Source organism: Zonotrichia leucophrys, chromosome 2 (assembly GCF_028769735.1).
Source record: "Zonotrichia leucophrys gambelii isolate GWCS_2022_RI chromosome 2, RI_Zleu_2.0, whole genome shotgun sequence".
NCBI lineage: Eukaryota > Metazoa > Chordata > Aves > Passeriformes > Passerellidae > Zonotrichia > Zonotrichia leucophrys.
Window position 1 is genome coordinate 21,991,318 of NC_088171.1, and position 27,490 is coordinate 22,018,807.

A 27,490-nucleotide genomic window follows, 5' to 3' on the forward strand; every position below is an offset into this window, starting at 1 on the left:
TATTTTTATTTTGATATGTTCTGAGTGTACATATTTAAAATAAAACCGGGAAACAGAGGAAATATTAATGTATTTCCCATCTTATGGTTAGACTGTTCATGTAACAAAATTGGAATGTATTATCTATAAAAAATAATTTCAAGTTTGAATAGAAAACTTACAGACCAATTGAAATTCCATCACATTTTTGAAGGGGAGTTTTGAAAAATTTATGAAAATCTAGTGATGAAACCTAGAAGGACATCTGACTTTCCTGTGGGAAACTTGGGACAGCTCCATACTCTTCACAGTGATGTCCTTTTGCAGATAATATATTTTGAATAAAGACACAAACAAACTATGAGTAAGAATATCAGTGAGGCTTTGGACTGTATCACACAACTGTTCAGTTTGGAATCTCCAAAGGGTGCTTCATTCAGTCTTCCTGAGCTGGTTGTGTCCTCTGGATAGAATCCTGACTTGCAGACAGCTGAAGTTAAGCCAGAGAGCAGCTGTGGTGTGGGCAGAGATGCCCTGTCCTTGTGGCAGGGATGGCAGCACAGGCAGGTTAAGCAGTGCTGTCCCAAGGCAGTAAAGGTGTCATTTTGCACAATTCAGCAATGTCCTCTACACAAGGACCCCAGGAAGAAGGTTTGCATGGCTTGAAGCACGCCCTGTTCTTCACTGTCAGCAACAGAAAGGCCATCTCCAATATGCTTTAGATGACTCCTGCTGGTTTCTGGATGCTTGTTACACATCTCTTTTTTCTCTCCCAAACCCATTATTTACAGGATCAAGTTTTCCTTCTTTTCCACTATTGCCCCCAGCAGAGTAGTCCACATGAGCTCTGTCCTAGGTGAAACTATTTCAAATAGTCTGTCACACAAATTTCTTATTGAAGCCTTTAGCTATGTTATACCTACTGGGGCTTAGATAGTCCTTGGTAAATATGTGGGGTGTTTTCAGTTCATGGCTCCTGTACAGACATCTTGTACTCATTATGCATTCTCCTACAACATCACTCAGAAATGTTGCTATTCCCATTTTTAATATTTATTCTAAGAAACAGAGAGAAGTCAGTCTGGGTTGTCAAAGATCGTACAAAAAGTTGATGATGACACTAGTAACTGACTCGGGAGCTTTTTCTTCTGCTTCCAGTGCCTTTACCACAAGATTATTCTTTCTTCCAAAACAGAAACACCCAAAAGTTGTTAGAAGACTAGAAGTTCAGTTGTAGCAGCTTTAATATTGAAGATTAATGTTTCATGCCTTGTAGGAGATCTTTGAAAAGTGTTGTAAAGCTTTGAGAATGTTTTCTGAAACAGAACTACAGAGGCTGCTTCAGAGCTGAAAAATTTCATTTTGATGCATTTTTGTGCAATGCTTCAATTTTTCAATACTGTCTTCTTGACTCTAACTAAATAATATCTCTTTCAGTTAGATTAGCTAAGCAAAGAACAATAAAAAACCAAAACTACTGAATAATTTGGAGCATTCTTAATTAAGTTCAGAAGTATAAACTGAGTGGAACTGGAAGGAACTGGAAAGAAAGGCAGTGCTGAACCAACATGTGGATAAAGAATTTGATAAATCCCCATTTTTCAGCCTCAAAAATTCAATGGGGAGGACTTCTAAATTCTAAAAAAATTGTCAAAGGCAGACTCACATATACTATATCCTAAATTCAATATGTGAAATTGCTTCAGGTCAAAGAAACTATAACTTTCACTATGACTTAAAAATTCATGAGATGAACAAATCCAAGAGGTTGAAAGAGAGTGGCTTAAATTCCATATGAGCATGAGGACTCATATCTTCTTCTTGAGGACTGGATACACAAATGCAACCCAGCTGTGTTGCATTCAATGCAAGTCATGTTTTGCCCTTGAGGAGGGAACATGCAGTGGGTGCACTTGGATATGTTTGGACTTTTACTGCCACAAACAAGAATCTTAAGTGGACATCTAATTGGTAAGACTCATGTAACTGCACAGATTATTTCTGTTTCCACAAAAATAGTACAGCTAATTTCAAGTGAGATTCCTTTGTCTGCAAATGCTTTCAAGTTATTTGTATTTACATTGTTACTATCTCAGTCCTACAAAATGAAAACAGTGGGGACATGGACTAGTATTGTGTGATGGCTTTAAGTCAAGATTCTGGACATTTTCAGATATCATGGTGTGGAGTTACTTTGTACTAATTTATACCTATCATGTATTTTACAGTTACTGAGATGCTTAATGAATGGTTTGTTGACTAAAAAGGAACAAAATCTATCTCCACCAACATTTAAGGCTTGTTAAGAGGCAATGACAGGCTCATGAGTCAGGAAGGGGAAAAAAGAAAAAAGTAATCTGTTGAATTTCTAAACTATTTATTGCCTTAGACAGAGGGGGCATTTGTTCAAGAGGTGATATGAGGGAACCAAGTAACTGACAGACACCTTAGTTAAAAACTTAGTCTTGCTTAGGTTAATTTTATGATGTTCAGTGTTGAGATAGGATAATTTTTGGTTCTGTGAAGGCTGTTTGGTTGAAGGGATTTGTTTGTTTGTTTATTTAGTTATGTGAGTAATATACTTTTATTTTTAAAATAACTGAAGTGTTATTTTAAAAAATGGCATTCTATATCCTGAGTCATAGAGCCCCAAAGGGAGAACATGAGTGCCAGACCTAAATCTGACATCCTGACACTGGTGGGAGATAACTGCAGTGTTTCCCAATGGATCAGGGATATGACACTGCAAGGGATGCACCCAGTCACTGCCAAGGGGCAGGTAACCTCCCTCTTACCACACAGACTGTGGCACTCTGTATTAAACTTTATTTTTTGCATCATGCAAGCTTTAAATGACAGAAGAAAAGTCTTTATGGTTTATGATGCCCCCTTACTCCTTCTTATTTTTCCTCAGAGGCAAAGATCAGCTGAGGGAGTACATACTGTATTCCCAGTGAAAGATACAAAAAACCTTTAAAAATGAATGACTACTGTTGAGTGCCATGTTCAACCTGTCAAACACAGACTGGGCTCCTTACTACTGGCAATGGTGCTCGAAACCAAGACTGCTGCTGAAACCATCTCTGTGGCACTGTGCATGTGTTAGAATGGCCAGGATGGTCTGAGTGCTATGGGCAGCTGCATAACCTGTGGAAATGTGGAAATGGTTGTGGGCTAAACTACCCTGCTGAGAAGATGGCTTAATTGGGGTTTATTGAGGTGCAGGAGTATCTGCAGCCCATTCCAAAGAGCCACATCACCCAACTGAAATCGCTCTAGAGGAACTTGTCCCAGCTGGTTACTAATTTCTCAGGTCACCTCTCTCTGCTTTTCATGTGGCTAACCCAGAGATTTCCAAAGCATGGAGGTTATTTACTTGCAATAATTAATCCTATTGATGAAATAGCATCCCTGACAGGCAAGAGAGAGGAAAAGGAGGGAAGGAGGATGAAATTTTGCCATGTAGGATTTGAGCTGACCCATCCATAAGCAAATCATGTAACCGGACATTCCCATATGGATTGGCCAGTGATATGGCCTGCAGCCAAGAAGGGGCTTTAGCAGGAACTCTCTGTTTCCTGCTGTTGATACAGAACTGACTCTGCAGTCCTGTGTTTGCACTTCTTTAAAGCTCCCTAGATCTGTGTGCCAGGGTCAAGGCTCTGGGAAGAAGCTCAAAGCACTCCCCCTGAAAGCACAATGCGTGCTTTAACCTGCTCCATTGCAGCAGGAGCTGAGATAAAGTATAATGGAAGGGCTTTTAGTATCCCCTTACCCCAGGAAATACAGACTGAAGGGCAGTGACTCTTCTCCCTTGTTTCCCTACTTTGTGAAGTTGTCTGGTTGCACTGCAGTGTAAGGCTGTGAAACTCAATGAGAGGACAGGGAAACAAGCGTTGGCATCATATTAAAGGCTTGTGGTCTGTCTTTCCTCTCTTGCCTTCACAAAGCTAACTTCTTTTCAGTTTCTTCTGTATGAAATGGGTTTACAATGACTATTTTTGCCTTAATACTGAGGTAGAATTACCAATTCCTTGTTACAACTGTGTGCTCTTCCATTCAGCTGCCAGGAGAGGTAGCAGGAGAGCAATATCAAGAAAAATTTCTCCTCTCTTGATTAACTAGGCAACTTCTGAATCATTCAAAGCATCTTGCAGCCAGAAACAGACTTAAATATCCCCTAAAATGCACTATTGCATTTGAAATCTGGTAAAAAGCTAATAGTTCAGAGTTTAGAAACTCATTATTGAGGTCACTTTTAGTTATAATACTTATGGCTGCATCAAGTTCTTGTATTTTAAATTAGGTCCTGAAGGCAGAATTTCAGATACCCCTTCCCTTAAGTTTCTGGAACACACTGGGGTGTTTTCTTTGCTGTCAGTTAACTCTACCAGTTTTACTATAATAGGCTGTATTTTTCTAAACTAGCTGGAAAAAATCTGAACAGCCTCTGAAGAGGAGCAGGGAAGGGGGATGTAAATCAGTTCTGACCAAGCACACAGTTGATAAAAAACATGAGCTAATCTGGCCAGCAGTTGAGCTGATTGTAACAGAACCCAGGTACTATATGAGGAGAAGATGTATTGTGGGACTTGAGAGCCTTAGTTACATGAAAAAATCATTAGCTGTGGAGATAGTGAGATTCTGTAGAAAACTTAGAATCCTGTTATAAAACAGAATTTGCATCTCAAGAGAAATTGCTGAGAGAGAACTTTGTTGTACTTTTAAATGTTGACACATTTTAGTCCACTCTGCCAGTAAGACCTTATCTGGAACGTCATGGTTCACTTGTAGCATTCTGATTTATAATAGACTCTCATAAGTTTCTTTTGTAAGTCTCAACCCTATCTAAAGAAAGGAAAAAACACTCTTAGCTATGTTAGTTCAAGCCCTGAGGTCTTAATTTGTTTTTGATCAGATTGTATTTAGGGAAAAAATCCTACTGGGTTTGCTGTTTTTTTTTTTTGTTTTTTTGATTCATGGAATATCCAAGTAAAGCTCTCTAGATATGATCTATTAAATTAAAATGACTCATAAGAATAGCAGTTAAGCTGCAGTAAAAGCCAGATATAAAATAGATTGTTGCAGAACCAGATAAATCTAAATATAGAAGCAACTCTTCTCATCATGACACTGTTTTGTATATGCTCACTCTCCCTCAACACTTTGCAGTCCCTTTTTTTCCCCCAGCATTAATTCAAAGCAATTGTTTGGCTTAGTGGCCTAGATCACACTGAGTATTTAGCTGTGATTTGAATTCAGTCTCTCTGGGGAGGGTCCAATATCAAAGTTACTGAGTTACCTTTGCTTTGTAACAGGTGGTATCTCTAGTAGTATCATCACTACCATAAGAGTAGTGATATGGTGGTAGGATTGTCAAGATTCCCTTGTTTCCCTCACTTCTAGAGGATGGGAGCGAGTCTGCCAGGACCCTTCCTTCTCCCTCTTCCCTTCTGTAAGCCCGAACACCAAAGATGCAGCAGAGCTGCTTTCAGAGTTCACTGAGGTTGCTCAGAGCCTTTTGTAGCCAGCTTCTGAAACCACCCCAGAGGGAGAGAGCCACAGCCTCTCTGGGGAATCTCTTCTAGTGCTTAAGACTTATTCAGAAATTCCCCTGCTGCAACTTGTGTCTTGTTGCCCCTTTTCCTTTTGCTGCATACCTCACATGGGAGTTTGGCACTCTCTTCCCTCTACCTATTGAACACTGGATGGAACACAAGCAGATCATCCTTTGCTTTGTCTTCTTTTGGCCAAACACCTGCAAGTAGTGATGTCTGAAAACTGTACATAACATCCCAAGTCTTATATCCATGTCAGGGATATTCACTTTCCTTTACCTGTATAAATTTCTAGAGATAGTTGTTTGTTTTATACATTTGTATTCACGTTTTATACAAATATGGATAGATTTAGGTAATTGTTCACCTCTACTCTGTGTATATATAATTATGTACAAATATATGAAATCCATGTGTTGTATTTTAACTATATTTTTATATGATGGATGTGCATAGATACATACACAGGCATATTAAAACAGGTATATTTTAAATATTTTATATTTTCAAAAGGGATTTTCCATCATGGATGTAGGCACATATGAGGGCAGATTGTAGCTCAGCCTGTTGCAGATGCCTGGTTAATGAACATCCCTGTTTATCCAGGACAAACAGGCAAATAGACCCAGAGCATTTAGGCATAATACTTTTCAAAATTCCAGAATGGTGAAAATTTATGTGAAAGAGCTGCAGGTGTGTTACACAGTCAGGTATTTTGCTTTGACTAGAAGCATTGTTTTCCTGTGTTATGTTTGATTAAATATTTTCACAGAATCACAGAATCATTTAGGTTGGGAAACACCTCTGAGATCATGGAGTCCAAGCTTTGAATGATCACCACCTTGATTTGATTTTGTTCATTTGAGTATTTTTAAATTATGAAAGATGCTGCATTTTTTATTTAAAGTTTTCAAGAGCTGAATGAATCACACTAAGTAATTACCAGTATTTGCCCATGCATCTCTTATGCAGGTATTAATTAGTATAAAAATATATATTGGTAAGGGAAATGTTTGATTCATGCCTATTAAGCTGTTTATGATGTGCTGACTTAGTGACTGAGAGAAGACCAATTCCCATAGAAAACCCCAAATTTACTCTAATGTGTGTAAATGTCTAACACCTGCTCTAGATTCAGGCTTTAATTCCTACAAGTGAATCTGTGCTATTGCTCTCAACATGGGTTTGCTTTTTGCTGTGCAAACTCAAATTTTTTTTATTTTTCCAATTACTGTTTTGGCAAAGTAAGGGACTTTTTTTATTTTTCCCTTTGGTAGCCCCTAGGTACCTCAGCTAAAAAGCTGGGTGAAGGAATGCTGGTTTTCATCATCATGTTTCTGTATCTCCAGAGCTGCTTCTGAAGCTGGATTGTAGGGCAGTACCATGTATAGGAGTCACGGCTCCTGCAGTAGAGAATGAGGTGCTTTGGGTTTGCTGAAATGCAATTTAAAGATGTTCTCATACCTAAATTTATATTTATAAATCTCTCTGCTCTTTGCATACTCCTGGTTGTCTGGGCCTTAGTGTGCAGTGCAGTCTTAGGCAGTATCATTATGAGTGACTCCAGAGCTGCATCTCAAGCCAAATTTGCGAGTCCTGCAAACTGGGACCATCTGGAGCAGCTCCTGGGCTGGCTCTGAGCAATCCAGCTGTGCTCTGGCACTCCTTGGACCTGTGTGTGGCCAGCCCAGGCGCTGTGTGCCCAGCCCAGCTGCTGCCTTCTACTCCGGCTCTAGTGTCACGTACCACCACACAAGATAGCCTGCACTCCTTCCTGAAAGGGGCCAGGCACTCTCCTCCAGAAGAGAAGATAATATGGGAATGCAACCTGAATTCCCACCAAGTGTTTGCTCCTCACAAGAAATACAGCTGTGGGTAAGGTATGGTATAGACTTGGCCTGTGGGCATCAGATGCCCATAATAGCACAAGGAGAGATATTTCCCTGTCATAAATTGGTTTGTCAGGATACAGACATGCTACTTTTTGAAATGCTTAGATGGTGTTTTGAGAAATATACAGATTTGGGGTTTTTTTAAGCTGGATTGGGATTTATGTGGGTAAATGAACAGCATTATCTGAGTCTAATCTAAGATGGTCATCCAGGGCTATTTACAGTTGGTTTAAAAAAAAAAGGTACTTTAGGTACTTTTAGGCCATGATTCTTCTGACCTCAGAGTTTTGGTATAGGAGGAAAAGAAGTGGCTTAGATCATGTCTTCACATGTAAGTGGGTGACTAGCTCAGGAGTGGACAATTGCAGCAAGGCACAGTAATGACAGCTTGGGTGTATTCAAACAAGTTAGTTGTGTATCTTGCCTCATTTTGCTAAAGATACATGGAAAACAGTAGAGGTTTTATAGCATTCTGAAATACTGATTAGTTGTTACGTACAAAAGACTAAACTGTATTTTAAGGCACAACCTCAGAAACTGGGAATATGACTCCATAGCTCTAGCAAGGATGCTGAACAAAACTGATTAGAAAATTTCTATCAAAAGAGATTTATCTAGGGGGAAAAACCCCTATTTGTTAATTTATGTTTCTGTGATATTTTCCAAATTATTTTATAATGAAAATCCCATGCCACATGATGAAGGATTCCTACTACACCACATGCTACTAAATGAGGTGGGATTGTGCATGTGTGTATGTGCAGTTCTTGCAGATTTATTGGTAAATTCAGCTGTAGTTTGATAAATCCTGCAAATGGTTGTCCAAGTTTTAAAATTTAATTTCTTTCCAAATGTTGGTATACTTTGCCAATAGACAAATATATTGTTTTGATTGAAAATGTAAGCTCCTTTTAAGTTAGAATACTGGCCATGAGTATCCTCAGAGCCAGGCTTGCACTGGCAGCTGTAAGCTGGTCATGGCTGATTTTCAAGCTTCAAAAGTTCTGTTTGTATCAAGACCCCATCTGTGGACATTGATCATATTCAGATCTGCTGGAGCATTAGAAAAAGAAAAAAGAAATCTTTAAAGTCTGAAAGAGTCTGACTTCACTGGAAAAAATAATTGAAAGTAGTGTTGCCAACAATTAGGTAGGAGCTGGCAGCGCCTGCCATGCCCTGTGTCAAATACGCTGTCTCACATCCACACATGTTCAGGCCTAAATTCAACAAAATATATTTTTAAAATTAGTATTTTTAGAGTAATTTTAAATTATACTTCTTAAATTTTTAAGAGCTAAATATTCCTGAAATGTATCTCCCTAAGCATGAATTTCAACAGTAGCTGCTGTAATTGGTGCAGCGCAGAAGCAAATACTTGCACAAAGGAAGATGTTTCCTTAGAGACTTTCAAACTTTAGAAGAGTCATTCTCATTCAGCTTTCTTTCATGTTTATTGGGAAAGAATACAGAGATGGAGTACCCTTGTTCTCCAAGTATGATACATTTTTCTTTCTAATTCAGTTTATAACATTTATGAAGTTACCATAAGTAAGTCAGTGTTGAGCTAACATCCTAGAAAACATTCAGGTATCTCCTGTATTCCTGCTGGGCAAATCCCAAGGAGTGTTGACTTTTTTTAATGTTGGCCATATTTTTTCTCAGTTATTTAAAAAGTATGTAAATCCTTAGAATATGATCTGACACTATTTTTTTTAACATTCCAAGGTATACAGTATGTGGTTTTATTTTCACTTAGACTTCAAGTGACCAAAAAGGATTGATTCTTCTGAAATCCCTCCTGACATGAACCAGAAACAAACATAAGGGAATGCAGATACAAGGGGGTAGGAGTAATGCCCTTCTTATGTATAAATTGAAAAGTTCATTAGGAATGACTGGTAAGGGAAGAGCATAGCTCATGAACATATGGGAAATCAGTTTACTTCAGAGAACTGAGGGTGAAGGGAAGGGATGTCTGCTTTTTATTAAAACCTGAAATGCATTATAATTGGCCTGAATCTTTGCCCAGATGGCTTCTCTTATGCTGACATCTGCAAGAGTGTATATAAAGCAACATTAGGAAGCTGTCTCTTGTGACAGTGTGTACACATGTAATTCTGTTAAAAACTAAGTCCTTTGCTATCTGTAGTATTGGTCTTTGAATAAGCATGCTGAGAAATGTCATTTGTTTGACAAAATCTAATTATGGAACATGCTTTTTACATGGAAAGTTTCTACTACATCTGAGAAAACTTATTAGGGCTTTCCACCTATTTTTGTAGATTCTTGTTCATTCTTCATCACAAATTACAAGTAAATGGGTTTTTTTCCCCCAAGGGGAAACACAGCATTTCTTACTCCAGTCCTGTGTATTCTTTTTAAAGTTTAAGTGTTATTATTTTGAATTTTCATGTGTGAATTTAAGCTGGTTTTGGCTGACCAGTGAAAAGGTTAAATGATAATAAAAAGTCAGTTTCCTATGAAATGGGTTGGATGATGACAAGTGGATGCAATGTAATATATCTGTTAATCTGTTCACTTGTGTTATAAATAAGGTGTCAACATAGTGCTTCTTTCTTTGTCAGACAACAGGAAAATTAAAGTCAATGGCACCAGGGAACCTATTGAATTTAAGACAAATCAGTGGTTTGGGGCAACAGTCAAAGCTCATAAAGAAAAAGTTGTGGTAAGTCTTATGCATTTGATATTAATTTGGAAAAAATGTCTCTTTTTCTCAAATGTATATTTTTAATAGTTTTCTATGTGTACATTATGGAAAGAACTCTCTGATTATGCATTAATTATAAAACAGAGGATGTATATAATTCAAGAAACAAAATCAACCTATAAAATCAGGTTGAACTGATCAAGTGAAGATGATCCTGCTGCCATGTGAAAACAGCAGAATGTCATATTGTTGTGGAAGTGAATGATATTTTTTAACAGATAAGGGACATATTTCAGAGGTGCACAGGAACCGATAGCTGTCTGCTATAAAATGTTTGGTATTATGGAGATATATCTGGAATGTTAAACACAGAATGTAGTGAAATTGCGTGTATTTGGATGTCATGAAATGTTTTGAAAGCCAAGAACCTCTGTTAATGTTCAGTTAGGAAAACACTTATCTCTTTTGTCACATTTATATTGATTTGAAGATCTGTCTCATAGTGATGGTGGCACAGCTGCAAAAAAAGCTGATAAAAACAGCTCCAAATCAAGATGGCTATCAAATTGATGCAGTATCTGCTCTCATTTCACTAAATGTTTTACCTGTATTGATAGGTGCTTAGCAGTGGGCAGGTGTTTTTATTGCCTAGTGAAGTGCTGGTGATGCTGCTTATACATAGACATTTTATATTTCCAGTTGCATTAAGATTTACATTAAAAAACAGCACTGAAGTAATTGTGATAAGAATAATTGGTTTGGTCATTAGTTTTACTAGTTTTTGCAATTACCAAACAAAAATTTACCTTGGGATTTGATTAAAGCTACCAATTACTACTTAAAAAGTAGTCATAAAGGAGGAAGTATTGAAAGGAAATGCTTTCCCTTCTATTGAATGCCTTGTAGTTAACCTACAGAAGGATTTTGAAATGAAACTGGTAGTGAGTAAAACATCACCATATTCTGTTACAGAGCTAAGTAAACATAAAATTTATAAAAATAAATGAACATTTTTCATTTTCTGTATTCTACTAAACAATTCACAAATTGAAATAAAATACTTCTTGCCACCATTTGTGAAATCTTAATCAAGTGATTAGAAAAACTCATCTCCAACAAATGTGCTGTGTCTGTAGTGACCAAATTTCATTTATTTGGTGTAGCTCTTCTCAGAATCTGAAACTGAGGTATAGTCAACACTTTTCAGGCAAAAAAAAAAATTGGACAACAAAGCTGGAAAGCTTTGTCTGTTAAGATTTGTAGGCTAAGAGAAAATGTCATCAAACTGTCAGGAATTTGTTTTTTAAGCTACAGATTTAATAGTAAACTGCATTAAGTCAGCATTTATGATTATATTGTTCTTGTTTCAATCCATTTGGCTTGATGTCAGCTGTACCTAGAATCACCCCCACAGGGCACAGACTCTTCCTTGCTGCCCTCTGGTTGTGCTCTCTGCTTCAATATGCAAGGTTTCCTAGGCAGGGCTGTGTGAGGTGTCCCTGCTCCTTAGGCCATTGCTCCACAAGCTCTTGCTGGTGGTAAGCTCTCAGTAGCACTGTGGTTCATACAGCTAGAACTGATTGCTGAATGAAGGCTAATACAATATTGTAAACAGCAGCAATACCTTGCCAGAGGTAGACAGCTGTGTAATTGAAAGAGCAGGACAAGACAGGACATGAATGAAGGATTTATTTGCATCCTAGAGAGGCAAGGTTGCAGGTAGAGGTAGCGTCTTCATGCTCCCAGGCAATGAAAAGTTTCAGGGCACAGGAAACCATGAGGAATGACTTGCAGACCTGAGAGCTCATTGTTCTTATTTTTCTAATTATCTGGATTACCTTCAGAAAAGATAATGCTTCTCTCTACACAAGTTGCATATCTTCTATCTTTGTCATGTTTGTAACACCACTGCTGTAACATGGAAGATTAAATATCTTAGCACAAAGCTATTCACTCAGCCTGTTGAATGCCTTGTAACTGTATCCTGTCTATGAAGATTTGAGCCAGGTTATAAGGGGTTATTACCAGGCAGACACTCAGATGATTGTGATTGACCATATGACAACAACCTAACAAATCTCCTGCTAAGTGGAGTCAGTTCTGCTGCTACATCCATTACCTTAGAACACACCAGGACAGAGCTGGGATTGCTTTCAGCCACATATATATGATATGCATCTTAAATTATGGGATCAGCTCCTGTGCAATGAGCAGTAATAGAGCAAAGGCATTACTTGTGAAGCAGACCTAGAGTATTTGTAACATGGCTTAAATGTGACTTGTAGTCCCTGAACGATTTCACCTGCCAAGGGCTATAAGTGAAACATCAGTGTGCTTTTCAATGAAAATTTATAATGACATTATATGAAGCAGTGATCCTGCATTTTCTTCTGTCATCATTGCTATGTGAATAATACAACATGAGAGAGAATCCTTGTACACAGCCTATTAAAAACTGCATTTGCCAAATGCAAGAGTGTGTGAAAGTATGTGTGTCTTCTGATTTGTGTTTCTGTTTTTATAGGCTTGTGCTCCTTTGTATCATTGGAGAACCCTTAAAGACAGCCCTGAGAAGGACCCTGTTGGCACCTGCTATGTAGCAATCCAGAACTTCAGTGCCTATGCTGAATATTCACCTTGTCGCAACAGTAAGTATTTACCTGAGCAGTCCTGTATGAAGGAATTGGTTTTGCACTGAGTGTGTTGATTCTTTCAGTCTTCACACCACTGAGTCTTGATTGAATGAAGTTACTGGATGGTGTTATTGCATTGAATGAGGGTGTAAGTAAAAATTAACATTAACTATATGCCTATAATTGGATGTTTTATTGTATAATTCCTTGAAAGAGGAGAAACTAAGTAAATTAAGCGTGTGCAGTTATAGTCATGAGCTATAATTGGTTCAATTTTTGTGGCTTTAAAACATAGCAAACAGATCTAGATAAGAACCAGACAGCATATTAAACCAATTATTCATACTTATGCTGAGTATAAAATGTCTCATCACAAGGTCATGATTTGAAGATCAGACTCTGCATGGAAACACACAAGCCTGTGTCATCGCTCATGCCAATATCATCCACAAGAGCTCATTTGTGAAGAGCTTGCAGCATGGAAGAAAGCCATGCACATTAACACTGCTGTTCCACACTCTTTTCTGTGCTGTTCTGAGCATGTGGTATCTGTCTCTGGGCCTTGCTTCCTGGGGAATAGGGATAAACCACATGCACATTTTGAACCAGATTCAGCCACCTAGAAGTCTGCAGAAAATACCACATTAGGTTATTATCAGTCATTCATCTTGTTCAGCATTCTATGCCTATTGTAGTAGGGCTTTAAGCAGAGTTTTGTTGTATCTTCCTTTTAAAGGCTAATCCTTGTCTCTGCATGGACAGGCACAGAAAGAAGCTGAATCTGTAAGAAAAGGTGTCCTTTAGATCTGGTTTATGGATGGACTGATGTCTCACTGGGCCTTTGGGAAGGGCTTATGTTGTTTGAAGAGAGAGTTCAAGTGGCCCTTCCTACTCTCAGTTTTGCAATCCTGCAGTCTTCTGGCACACACAGAATTGCCATAAGATGCAGGGCAACACACTTTGCACAATTATATAAGGATTTGGAGAATAGAAATAGTAGTCAGAAACAGGAAAGTTGTTTTTCCATGTAGACATCCTGACCCTTACACTGTATCAAGGTTTTTTGAGAACACCTTAGAGTAAACACCTATTTTTGTATTTATGACAGATCAGACTGTGATGAGCATTCTACAATCTTGTTGAGTTTTTTTACTTTTTTATCTCCAGCTAAATTAAAACTGAATCCTTGATGGTTGTTTCAAGGGTCCTTTCTTGGCAGTGGGAGGAGAAAGTCCCAAGTAGCAGGTCCTATTTTTCAAAATGTTCACAAGGGACTGCATGATTGGGGTCTTGCAGAAGGTCTTGATTTGCTCTGCCCCTTCTAAAAAATAATACAGTTTTTCACATATTTTGGCAGTGTTACATTTCATAGTGTAACAGCTCCAGGAGTATCTGTGTTATCTTCCACAGGCACTAAAACCAATAAAATGCTTCTTCCTTCATAATTGCAGGCAATGCAGATCCTGAAGGACAAGGCTTTTGTCAAGCAGGTTTCAGCTTGGATTTTTACAAGGTGAGATTCTGCTTCTGAAGTATTTTGACCAAATGTCATTATGATATATCTGCAGGGTTCAAGTGCTATCTCAGTGATCATGAGTTTATCTCCATGCTGTTGGATATGGAAACTTTTGTGAAGTTGCTGCAAGTTCTTTTCAAGATTCAAACTTTCTTGTTTCATTAATAAAAAGAAATATTCAATCAGCACCTGCTTTTCTCTGCACCATTCCACTTTGTCTCAGTCTATCTTAACAGATAATTAGGCAAAAACTTCTATGTGCTTCTATCTCAGTCTATCCCACTCAAAATGCTTTACTTGACTTTCAGGAAGGAGTGGGGGAGGCACCAATTAGTTTTAAAAAGTTAAAATATGTCACTGTTTAGTGAGAAATGACACAAAGCATCAGAAGCCTGAGTGGGATATAGCACCCATTTATTTTGGACTGCTCCTTTTTAGACACTGTTCCAATGCAAGTGGACTGATTGGTCATTTAGTTAATACATTTCACCTTATTGGCTAATTAACAAGATGCCCTTTCATAAACAATATTTGAAAATAATAAGAAAACAGATGATAGGAATACAACAGCTGCAGGTTGTTTTTAATAATAAGCTGTCATTGTTTATCTCCAGCTTCCTAAAGTCTCCCAGGCTGATTCTGAGAAAAGTTATCTAGTTTTCTGGCTGTCACATCCACAAAAATAACCAAAGGATGCTTTTGGTGGCAGACTAGTCATTGAGTAAAACCATTCTCATGTGGGGATGAAAGTACGTAAGGGAAAGGACTAGATTTTCTCAAATGCCAAGGGGGTTCAGTAACAATGTTGTGGGAGAAAGAATAAACTTTGTGTGATTGTTGTTATCTGGGCCATTATTTACAGCACCAGGGCTTCAGGTAACTTTTACCTGACCATTGCCACTCTTTTTAGCGTTCTGCAGCTGCATTGTATAATTATCTCTAAAACTTTATTGTCATTTCATTGAATTGGAGCACCCTCTATTCTGTTAACTTTGTTTTGTTACAATTAAGCAGCATTTTGTGAAATAAGTGGTAAAATAAATGGCTTTCATTCAAGTGCAGATGCATAGGGTGATTTTGACTTTTTTTAAACTGTGGATTGTCCTGCACATCTGTGCATCTACATCCTTTCCTTGAGCATGGCTATTCTCCTTTATCATGATTCTGATATTGTTTTGGTCATTTAAATTGCTTTTTTTCCCATGCATGCCTAATTTTGCTGTGGTTATTTTTTTTCTTTTGTTGTGTAATTTTGTTCTTTTGTTATGTAATTTTATTTAATTTTGCTTTTTGTAGAATGGAGACCTGATAGTAGGCGGGCCCGGTAGTTTTTATTGGCAAGGTATGTTCATCTGGCTGGTTAACTGGATCTAAGAAGTAAAGGAGAAAGTATTGCTGTTCTAAATTTGCACTGTTTCTTTGGTTTAAGATAACCAGTCTCTGATCTTATTTTCAACAAATGTAAATCAAAAGAATTGTTTAACAAGCAACTGAGCATAAAAATAAGCCATGAAAATCCAGGATGTGGGTTGCATAGGAAGTTAAACAAATGCAAATAACTATTTTTATGTTGGCATTTTAGTATATTTGTAATTTAGTTAATAAGTTGAAATTTTCCCTAGAAATGTTGCAGGTTTAAAAATTGCTAATATTTGTAGAAAAAATGTACTATTTTAAACATGTTTGTTACTTCATGTTTGAACACCATCTTTTATAGCTATCGATATGGATTTTAAGTTCATTTGTGGCATCACTGTAGGTTCCAAGATGCAGTTTCTTGTGTAGATAAACCCTGAAGTTTTTTTGGTAAAGAATTAAGGGGTTATTTTTGTTTTAACCTGTTATTACATGTATGATGTAGCTGATTCCCAGCCTCTGCCTACCAGCTTGCCCACTGTCAGCCTCTTTGATGTGTGTTTTTATGGTTTTTTTCAAGATCTAATTGATTGTGATTGTAGGGAATTCATAGCTCTGAATTCTCCATTGAGAAATTGCTTTCATTGGTCTACTCTATTTGTACAGTGCAGTGACTTTAGTTTGAGTTAGTAGATTGAAATGGATCTGAAGGTGTTTTAGTAATGGTTCAATAGAGATTCGGTGCCTTGTTTTAATGATTTATGTATACTCTTGAGACTTCCAGGGTAATGATGGAGAAAGCTTGAGCGGAGTTATCTGCTCTTTGTGTGGTACAAGGCTCCTTTCTGCTCTGCTCAGGTGTTCTGCTAGCCCTGTTTTATAGAATCTGGCCCTCTTTTAGGTGCCTTTCATTTATGAAGCTGTTTGAATCCAGGTCAGGTAATCACAGCAAGTGTTGCAGACATCATTGCAAATTATTCCTTCAAGGATATTCTGAGGAAACTGGCACGAGAGAAGCAAACAGGAGTGGCACCACCCTCATATGATGACAATTACATGGGTAAGCTGAGTTCTGTATGAGTTAGCAATATGTTCTAAAAGGATGAGTCTTACATAAGTATGAAAACAAGCCCTACATTACTCTTGTCCCAGTTGTGAGAGGATTTGAACATGTTTTGCCTTAACCCAACAGCAAATCTGTAGTTTGCTGGTTACTTCAGGGACATTACTAACACTCTTAAAATGATGCACAGCAACAGGATTTGAAGGTTGAGATCTTGAATGGCTTGTTAGGGTTCTTATTATTTGATCTTAAATAATTAGGCAGAAATACAAAATCTTTCCATTTATGTATTTTTTCATTACAAGATGATGGATTGAACTTAATGTAATTAAAGACAATTTCAATTTTTATTAGATAAATTTAAATCCAGTTCTGTGGTACTTTGTACAGTACTACACAAATACCCAATTTATTTGCAATTATTAAAAGATACAATTGAAGTAAGCAATAAAAAAAGTAAAGTTGAAGATTTTATGTAATTAATAGAAAAAAAGTCTCCTTATCCACTTATTAGTACTGATCTCTAAGAATTTCTTGATACTGACATGTCTCTGCATGTAAAGCAGGTTTTTCTTCACACAGTTATAGAAGAGATTCAGTGGAAATTGAAGGTGTGTCCTTGCACTGTTTCCCATGGATTTGAAATTAAAGTCCAGAAGTCTTTCCTTTCTGTGACAGTAGTTACTATCTCATAGGTTTTCCAAAGCTCCAAGAGGTGTTTTACTCCATCTTTGGAAATCTGTTTTCCATATAAAGCTCAGCCAGGACATTCACACATTACAGTACAATAATAAGGACCTGAATTGTGTCAGTAGCTATTAGGGCAAAACACTATAGTACCTAGTGGTTTTTTTCAGATGAATTAGTAAATATTATTGATTTAGAAGCTCATTTTTGGAGAAGAGGGATCAATTTCCTATACATTCGAACCTAACATTAATTTAGTCATAGCAGTGTGATAAACAATTTTCCTTTTCTCCACACAGTTTTAGTATACTAATGTCAGAAAACGTGCATTCAGCAGATCCATTGAACAGACAAATCTGATGTTCCTTGCATATTTTTTGAAAGAAATTGGTTTATCAGGTTGGGTTGTTTTTTTTAATTTATCTTTAAACAGGATACTCAGTGGCTGCTGGGGAATTTACTGGGGATTCTGAACAAGGTAAGCACCTGTGTACTTGAATAAAAACCATATGGCCATGGACTTTAGACTAAATTCCTTGTTTTGGGTCTCTGCACAGGAACATACCTATTATACATTTGAAATGCTGGTGAGACTTAAGCTGTCTGTACTCAGTATTCTCAGAGACAGCTCTTTCCTGAGACAGTATAACATAACAGAATTAAAGTAACACAAAAATTTGAATTCCATAAGGTGTGACTCTCTTGAGTGGCTGAACAGCTCTGTAGTCCAGACTCACAAAGCCAGTAGGGACATAGTACATTTCCACAAGTGAACCCAGTGCTCCAGAACTGCTGCTGCTTAACCCCCTCTGCAGTTAAAGTTGCCTGTCCTGCATTATGAAGGATTCAAATAATAAATCCAAAACCACACAGTTTTGAGCCAAGCATTATAATGTGTACAGAGAGGTATCCCAGTAATGGAAGGCTACATCTTTGGCTGCTTTTTTAATGCATACTCAGAGTTCTGTAATGGATGATTTTTGAATTTGATTTCATGTGAATGACTGGCACAGAAATATTGCATAGTTGGCTGACTCGAGATTCATTCTGTGCCATGTTCAGGCTTTCGTTAGTACTTCCCCTTCCCCTTGAGCAAACACATTCAGAGGGGAGTGCATGATCCTAGTGAGGAACAGAGGAAGGCTTGGTCAGTACAAGCAGGTGGCTGAGGTGCTCTGTTATCTGAACTTCCTGCTGCTGTCTTCTGATATGGATATCCTAATGAGGCAAGGTTTAGATCACAAGACTGCAGGCTGGGACTTTCCTTCTTCCTTCTTTTTTTTACTCATTTTTTCTACTAGTTGTTTAAGATTTTGCCATTGAGCAAAATTACTCCTAGAAGGCAGATAGGTCTAATGTTTAATGTTCCTAGTCAGTGGATCCTTCCAGTGCCACTCACAAAAATTTCCTTGTAATGCTTTTAGATAGACTGGGCAGAATTTGTCAAGCACTTACATGGCATCAAGTGAAATAATGGATGAGACAAACTGTTGGTAGGCAAAAAGAAAAGAAGTATTTGTAAGGACAGTTCTGTTTAGCTTCTGTGCTCTAGTATGTGATGCCATAACTAATTCTTGTTCCATCAGTACACAGCTATCAGGTAGCAGGCTGAATTCTACCAAGAACTTTATTATACTGTGCTATGCTAAGCAATGCTAAACAGAAATGGATGGGTCAAAAGTCAGAGTGAAATGTCTTGTGCAAGTAAATGAACCGAATGAATGCTACAGTCCTATGAAATTATGGCTTGAAGTGATTTACAAGTCTTTCAGATAAAGATCCTAAGGGATTTGAAATATGTATCAAGGAAGTTTTAAGTGGTGTGGGATACATCTTGAATGTACAGCTCAGATTGCAAAACCAGTTCACTGTTGATCATTTATCCTTTCAGAGCTGGTTGCTGGAGTCCCAAGGGGAGCACAGAACTTTGGCTATGTATGTATTGGACCTTCATTTTGTTTTTCATCGTAAGAAGGCAATTAAGCTATTTGTATAGTTAAATGCTACATTATATTTTCTGTCTCCTTCATACAAAACTTTCAAATCAGGGAAAACTGCCACTGACTTTCACCCTCAGGCGTATCTGGCTGGGTTGGAATGCCTTTACTGGTTTGGGTTTTGGATGGTAAGCACTTAGTCCCTTCTGAACTCTGTTTTCACTAGGCAGCCACAATTACAGTGACATGCTCTGAGTCTGACTAGTATCCCTATACCCACTGAGTGTTATCAGACCTAAGCTCAGCCACAGGTTAGCATATTTTTGTGCAGTGCTGTGTCCACAATGCAGAGGAGTGCAAGTTCAGATTATTCATACCCATTGTTTACTGTCAGTGCTGTAAGTGTATACACGAAATCCAGATGCAAAGAGTCATGATATGCAGTTAGAAGTGAAGGGAGAAAACAATATACATTTGTGAATACAGCTGTTAACTTGTAGGCAAACAGTTCCACAAGTAACCTGACTGGGAAAATAGATCACAGACATATTCTCTAGTTTTGTGGACTCCAAATTCCTGGTGTCTCTGGGACTTGTTTGTAGAATTTTTAGGAAAAAGTTGTGTATATGTATGTATATACATTTATGTATTTGTGTATACTTCTTTATGTTTTAAGTTCATGTTTTCATGCCTAGTCACTGATTAGTTGATAGTGTGTGATTTGCTGTTGTTCAGTGTCCAAGGAAGGGAAATACTTTTCCCTATATTTTTCGTGGGGAACCTGAGGGTCATGAAATCTTAGCAATTTGTTCAAGACCATACAGGATAGCTGTGGTGAGACAGAAAAAGAGCTGTTTTTTCTTGGACCATCTTTTAGTGTGTTAAATTCTTTTGCAGTGATGTCATGCTGTAGCATCTCCATGTGTGCCTGAAACTTTCCTTATTCTTCTGTTGCCAGGTCTCAATTATTAATTCCTCTGACTTGACCTTTATCCAGAACTTCACTGGTGAGCAGGTAATGTCAAGCAACTGTGTGATGAAATATTGTATATCTAGTGCATCAAAGAGGATTATCAGTAAAAAAACCTTTACATTTTATATCAAATATGAAAGCCTATCTGTTGTTTTCTATTTTCAGATGGCGTCCTATTTTGGGTACACAGTTGCAGTATCTGATGTTAACAATGATGGGTAAGTTACAAAATATATTCAGCTCCACTGAACGTTAATAGAAGCAATGACTGATATTTATTAAGAAATGTAGGTTTTCAGGTGCTTTATGCCTCAAAATGCTTCTCTTGGCTTCTCTGCTTCTCTAATTTTAATTTCGCACATAGGCTTATCTTTGTGCAGCCATGGTGGCATGAGTATTTGCAGGCCTAGTTTGGGTGAGTTTATCTTCCTGAATGTTTATTCAAAGCAGTTTGTCAGAGGAGTGTCCAGAGTCCTAGGAAACAGATCCAGGTAAAAGAACAGTGAATAAATTCCACCACAGGGAAGAGATTGGGAGAATGAACTTCTGACTTTCATCTTTCTCACATACAGGAAAATTTTCTCATCCGTAGCTTCACTTCTCAATTTTAAAAGCCTTCTAATGTCACCAGCTCTTCTTTCTTCATTCCAGCACCTGCTGGTTGGCCATCCATGTTTATCATTCTGAGGACCAGCAATTGTCTGTGTCCCATAGTTGTTACAGCAGGCACTGTGTGTGTCAGAGAGATAACAATGCTCCAATCCCAGAGTCATGATACCTGGGGATCATTATCCCTAAGATACTTGGGGGTTTCAGGCTCTGTTGAACAAAACCCTTGTTAACTTTCAAGTCATGTAAAGTCTGATTAAATATTTTAGAAGAAGAGGACTTTAGTAAGAGAATATTTATAGTAGCTGTCTAGCAAGGAGATAAAGATCCCTGAAACTCAGAGGCTTGAAGTCTGCACAAAGATGAGCCAGGATAATATTTAGAGATGAGGTGTACTATTGCTTATTGCAAAATGCCTCAGATGTGTCTGCATCATATGTTTTTCTTGTGATCATTTCTTATTAAGTGCTTAAAACATGGTGCATGAAATAATTTTTCTGGGTTAAGTGATTTCTTCTCATCAGTGACTAGTGACCCTTTAAAGATTGAGTTTTACAAAGAAAAGTAACAAGGTGGTAAATGTTATTGCAGTTACAAAAAATAACCAACAACAGAACAGGAGCTTCAGCAGTTTCCATGGTGGCTTCACAGAACTCAAATCTTACCAAATTTCTGAGATTAAATTTTGTCATAGTATCACAGCTTTTGAGAATTTTGGTTTTTCTCATATACAGAATGAGAAATTATTTAGTCCTGCTGATGTATTACAAATGTGAAAGGGTGAAGGAACATTCATTTAAGGTGCAACAGACACTCATTTGACTTTCAGGGTACTTATCTAACTTCTCACTGAACCAAACTGTTTCCTGTGCAGGTTATTTCCTGTTAACCCTAGGGTTACTTGGCAGGTCTCATATTTTCTGTGTACCTCTAAAACCACAGTTTATGTCAATATTATAATCAAACTGCTGTTGAGGCCTGTGTGGTCTCCCAGTCTATATCTTAAAAGAAATCTAAAGACTCTTCCTGAGATCCAAACATCCCACAGAAAACAAAACACAAAAAGCTCTACTGGATAAACATGTCTGATTAGATATGTAGCCTGCCTTTGCTGGTTTGCACATATAATCAATAGAAATATTTATCTGAAAGGAAGGGTAAAGGAGGGGGAAAAAAGCAAAAGGAAATCAACACTTCAAATTCACTTAGGCATTTTGTTCAGCTAAGGATGAGGATGTAGTGGTGGCCCCATCAGTATAAGAAACCTGATTAAGTTATTTGCTGAAAAAAAGAACACAAGATTATTAGGAATAGTGCTTTGCTGTAATAAGACTCATGGTATGGCTCAAAGATTAGGCTCATCTTAGGAAAAAAAGTTCTGTAGAACTGGCCCAGCAGTTCTGTGAGTATAGCAGAGTGAATCATGCAGTTTTATCTGCACCACATCAGGATTGTAGGCAGAACAGGAAAACTGAGGATAATGTTTGAACTACCCTTTAGTTGCCTGTTGCTAATACTGAGAAATCCACAATGAAACTTAATAAATCAAGTTTGCCATCAACTTACAAGCTACATTCCTAGTAAAGAGAGAAAAAGAGAGCACTTTTAATTTAGGCTGAATCAGTCCAATAAAAATAGTGAAATAAACTGTTTACTGTTTTTTTATTTGGCCGATATCAAAGCTTTCCATAGTTATACTTTGACCTCTTGACATTTCCCATATTCCTGCTTTTTATTACTCTGCAGGATACAAAGGAATGGCACACAGTCTCAGCAGGTGGTCAGCTTTGTGCTTTTTAAAGATTTTTTTTTTAATCAGAAGGGAAGTAATTCTGGCTGGTTACTTTTTTGTGTTGGAGCAAATATTAATATATAATTTATGTTAGCTCTAGCATCTTAGTGCAGTAATGAAATCTAATGAACCAGTTCAAAATACCACTGCACACTGAACTGCATTTCATGGTTTAATATTACTGTCCAGGGGCTTTTGCTTTTATTTACTCATATGGCTTTTTAGAGGTAATCACATCAAACTGAATTTGACTCAGAACTCTCAATTTTGTAAATACAAACCCCTACATTTTAGAAAGCCAATTGAAATATCCTCTTTCACCAACAAAATGCATCATACTAACCACATAGGCACTTAGAAGCCAACAAGTACACACACACCCCATGCCCCCTTGACTGCTTGCTCTCTAAATAATTAAGTTACAGAAGCTGGAAGGTGGAACTGAATATAAAGTAGGGTAAGCAGCAATTGTTTGCTTATTTTACCCACTTGAAGAGGAAGCAGAAGAAAGTAAATGAGGATCAGAGAGAGTTGGGTAGCTGACAAACTCTTCCTTTCTAGCTATAGTACACTGCTGTGACAGCACAAAAAACCCAAACTCTAATCCCAAACCTCTAGAATTGCCTAAGGGAGAGTTCCCTCTTGCAGAGGATTTGCTGAAGCAGCGTGCTTTGACCTACAGTGCTCAGCTCTGAAGGAGAAAGAGGAAAATTTAGGAAGGTGAGGAAAGGAAGACCTTGGTGGGGGCAATACATCTGAGTACCTGGAGGGAAGACAAACCAAGTTTTGTGGGTGCTCCAAGTGGCTCTGTGCCCATAACCAGTTGAAAAATAGATCAGTGTATTAAATGGCTGCCCTCCTTCCACCTGTCCCGCAGTACATCAGAAGATGGGCCATCTTAACTACCAGATTGTGGTCCCTTCTCCCTGGACTGTTCATGCATTTTATACAGTCATTGTCATTTATTTTAACAAAGTTGAAATTTTACCGGAAAAATAATCCAGTACTGTGCACTTCTAACTGGGATGCTGTGCTCCCTGTTTAACAACCTCCAGCTCCTGTCTGCTTGCTTTCTCTATCACCTGGTGAATCTTATGTTCTGGGTTAGGCTTCTGCTTAGACAGTTTTAGTACACAATAGGTAGTCTGTTTAGTACACAATAGTTTCTCTTTTCACCATTTTAGGCACTCTAGATATTGCTCTATGGACCAGGGTTTTAAAGGTATCTGGGTATCTATTTATTTTACATCAGTATGCTGAGAGCTTTCTGATTCTCAGTCATTTGGTTCCTTGTCATCTCTAAAAAAATCTTCCTTTAGTCTTAAAATTGCTCATTTGTAAAATATTCAAGGGAGCCAAGCATATCTTTTATTTCATGGTTTCTACAGCACTGAACTCTCTGGGGTCCCAATGTACTGGGAATATCTGCACTGTGAGGTACTGAAATAGTAATTGATGATAGTGCTACTGTGTAATGCTTTTAGTACATGGCATATGTAAAATTACTTATTTTGGAAAGAGCATTCATTATTTCTTTCTGTTGTTGCTGTTGTTTCATGGCAACCATTTCAGCTGCTATTCTGTCCCAATCACAAACATCTTCCATTAGTAGAGGAAGACTTTTAATGTTTAGTGTGAAAGGAAAATCCCACCTTTGATGTCAAGTCAGCATCTGCTTCCTTCCTTTTTAGTTATTTATGCCATAGAGCAAAATCTAACATAAAAAATAGGACAGCTGTACCAAACCGACCTGACATTTGGAACTGCACTTTCCTTTATGGAAACATGCTGTAAAACTTAGTAGAAAAATAACATTCCTAGAAGTATTTTGTCACAACTCACATAATCTGTAATTTCTACAGTGAAATTAATTTTTTTCTAGATAAAATATTCTATGCTAAATTCTATGGTGTCTGTCTTTGAATTATAGTGAACATCTGTGGTAAAATAGTAGCTGAGATACTGCTGAATCATACGGATTTTTTTTCTGTCAGGATTAGGAAAAACAATGTAGTACAATTTTACTATTTGGTTTGCTAATAGATAAAGCCTCATTGGAAATATGATGAATTGTGAATAGAAAGTTTTCTGTGAGCTTTACAAGGTTTGAAAAAATTTTCGCATTAGAGCAAGAGAATATGTTTTCCAAATTAAATATTCTGTGATCAAGTATTCCTAGTTATTTGCAGTAACAGATTTCCTTAATACAGATGATCAATGACCACTGAATGTAATGCAAATTATTTTATTATTTGCCTTGAGCAACCTTCAGAAATTAATCTAATACTATCGTTCCACATCTCAGAGTAATTCATTAAGAATGCTTCTGATTTTTATGAGTCTGTCAATCACACTTGTTTTTATTCTTCACAGTTCATGAAAGGATCTTTTTATTCTCTCTAAATAAATGTTGGTAATATGTTTTGAAACATGACTGTTTAGAACAACAACATGCAAAAGATGCTTTGATTGATCTGTGTTCTTTTACTTATTCTTCTTGGAGTAGCATAATGGACAGACTTTTTCCTCTAAGCATCTTATTTTTATGATTTGATTATGTAATTTCTCTTTAATACTCTGTACAGAAAATTATATGAACACTGCAACAACTTGTGTACCTAATATTGAACAGAAGCGTTTCAGAAATAGGGCTTTGGCTTTGTCTCCCAGTTTCTATATGAAGAAGTGATGAGGCATTCTCTATTAATTGATGCCCTACTTGTGTTTCGTGCGTGTTACTCAAAAATCTGTTGTAAAGTGGTAGGTTCTTTTTCTTTTATACACTTACTGGTGTACAATTTGCAAAAACTAGATTTAATACTAAAATTTGTCTCTCGCTGGCACTGTTGGTAAAACAGATCTACAGAAGATTCACTCTTAGATTCCTGACTTCTGCATCATCAATTGCAAAGTGTAAGTTTTCAGTGTCTTTTGTAGGCATGAATTGAAGTACAAGTAGTTCTATTTAAACCTAGAAAGAAACATTTTGTCTGTGATGATGATCAGACACTGGAAGTAGTTGCCCAGAGAGGTTGTGGAGTCTCCATCCATGGAGATATTCAAAACTGAGCTGAGTATAGCTGTGGACAGCCTTCCCTAATTGACCATGCTTTGACCAAGTGTTTGAACTGGGACTCCAGAAGTGCCTTCTTACCTCATTTAGTCTGACTGTATGATAATTATCTGCTTCTTGTTTAGCAAATGTATAAACTGTGTTGTTTACACTCAGTCTCTCAGTGACACTGGGTTTTTGTTTTTTCCAGTTTAGATGATATCCTAGTTGGTGCTCCTCTTTTTATGGAACGAGAATTTGAGAGCAAGCCTAAAGAAGTTGGGCAAGTTTATCTGTACCTGCAAGAAAGTGCATTCCTCTTCCAAGATGCACAAATTCTGACAGGCACTGAAGTGTTTGGTAGATTTGGCAGTGCAATCACTCACCTTGGGGATCTCAATCAGGATGGATATAATGGTAATTTGTCTGTAATGTAGTGTATTTCTAACACTGAAATTACAAATGCCCAAGCAGCAAATATTGTGTCTGTGCTGTGCTGGAGAAGGCTTTGTAACATATTTGAAATAAATGAGAATTTATACTAATGCTAATGAAACTGATATTGAGACCCAACTCGTGAAAAGTGACCGATAAGAGGGCAGTCATATTGACTACAGTGTGATTTTTTTTTGCCAAATGCTAGTGTTCTTTTAATAAAAATACCTTTCGTTTTATAACTATAATAACATTTAATTACTTGGTTAAGATGTTTCATTTTTTTGAAAGCAGAGTTCTTTTCTCCTCAAATGCTTGGAAGAGTTTGATAATTCAGTGAGGCTCAGTACATGGAGCATTTTATCAACAATGAAAGAATTGGGCAGAAGTACACAAGTACTATTTTGGAGTCAGTCTTCCACTGGTACTTAAGTACTAAAAATCAGGTGCATGAGTTCTTTGAAATGCTTGTAGCACATGCACACAACAAAATATTCATGTAAGTTAACTGGCAGCCTGTATTCAAGCAACCACAACAACTAAACTTACTGCTTGATTACCTGAGAAAGCTGAGATGCCTTGAGCACCTAGAGTTAGCCTCCCAGACATGATCAGTGGCATCTTGGTTTTCCCTGCATGGATTTCTTTACTTCTTATTTCCAGGATGTTAGGGATCTTCAAAGCAGGTATCTTTGCAACTAAAAGACCAAGTTTTTTTTCTGGAAGAGCTGTTTTGCACAGTAGCCTTTAGAATAGTTGTCCCTCTAAGGAAAAATTAATGAACTAAGGAAAAATTAATTAATTACCTCCTGGGGTGTTTTTCACAATGCTCTAGCCACTAGATTCTAGGGCAGTGTCCTCATTGTGTGGCTGCTGTGCAAGGGATCATTCATGTCAGGAGTCATAGAAGTGCACTGGGGTTCACAGTGTGCAAAGTAGGAGTACCATCCTGTGGGTAGGAGCCACTGGATTGTGACTGCTGAGAGCACCCTCACTGCCTTATCCTGGAATCCCACCATGGAGTTCAGCACAGCTCAACTCATGGTGGAGAATTCCTGTTTTCTACCTGTGAGCAATAGCAGATTCCCTCAGCTACTCTGGGCAGGCAGTGTTGGTCTCTTGTCTCTCCAGAATTCAGATGAGGTAGGCAGAAGACATTTCTGCTTTTCTCTGTCACTGTATAGAGACCAAGAAGACTCTAGAGCCAGAGTCCAGATGCTCAATTCAAGTTTAATAAAGAAGTCCAGCATCACTTCCTAGATCAGAACCCAAAAATGAGAGCTATAGATACATATCCTCTATTGTTTCCTATTATCTAGCTCAGCCAGAACAACTGTTGG

General features: G+C 37.6%; 1 protein-coding gene across 3 annotated transcripts in view; it reads left to right on the forward strand.

Moving 5' to 3' along the window:
- The window catches only part of ITGA8 (integrin subunit alpha 8), a 111,782-nt gene that overhangs the window by 1,639 nt on the left and 82,653 nt on the right, over positions 1-27,490 (forward strand). For 2 of the 3 annotated variants that reach the window (XR_010439096.1, XM_064704211.1), the window contains exons 3-12: positions 10,015-10,115; positions 12,622-12,745; positions 14,182-14,243; positions 15,543-15,588; positions 16,537-16,662; positions 17,786-17,830; positions 19,244-19,287; positions 20,248-20,304; positions 20,428-20,480; positions 25,927-26,132. Coding sequence is in view for 2 of the 3 variants with exons in the window: in XM_064704211.1 (XP_064560281.1) it covers positions 10,015-10,115; positions 12,622-12,745; positions 14,182-14,243; positions 15,543-15,588; positions 16,537-16,662; positions 17,786-17,830; positions 19,244-19,287; positions 20,248-20,304; positions 20,428-20,480; positions 25,927-26,132 (864 nt within the window). In the remaining variant the exon portion in view is untranslated. The remainder of the gene's footprint in view (positions 1-10,014; positions 10,116-12,621; positions 12,746-14,181; positions 14,244-15,542; positions 15,589-16,536; positions 16,663-17,785; positions 17,831-19,243; positions 19,288-20,247; positions 20,305-20,427; positions 20,481-25,926; positions 26,133-27,490) is intronic. The other variant, XM_064704212.1, reaches the window with a different exon arrangement.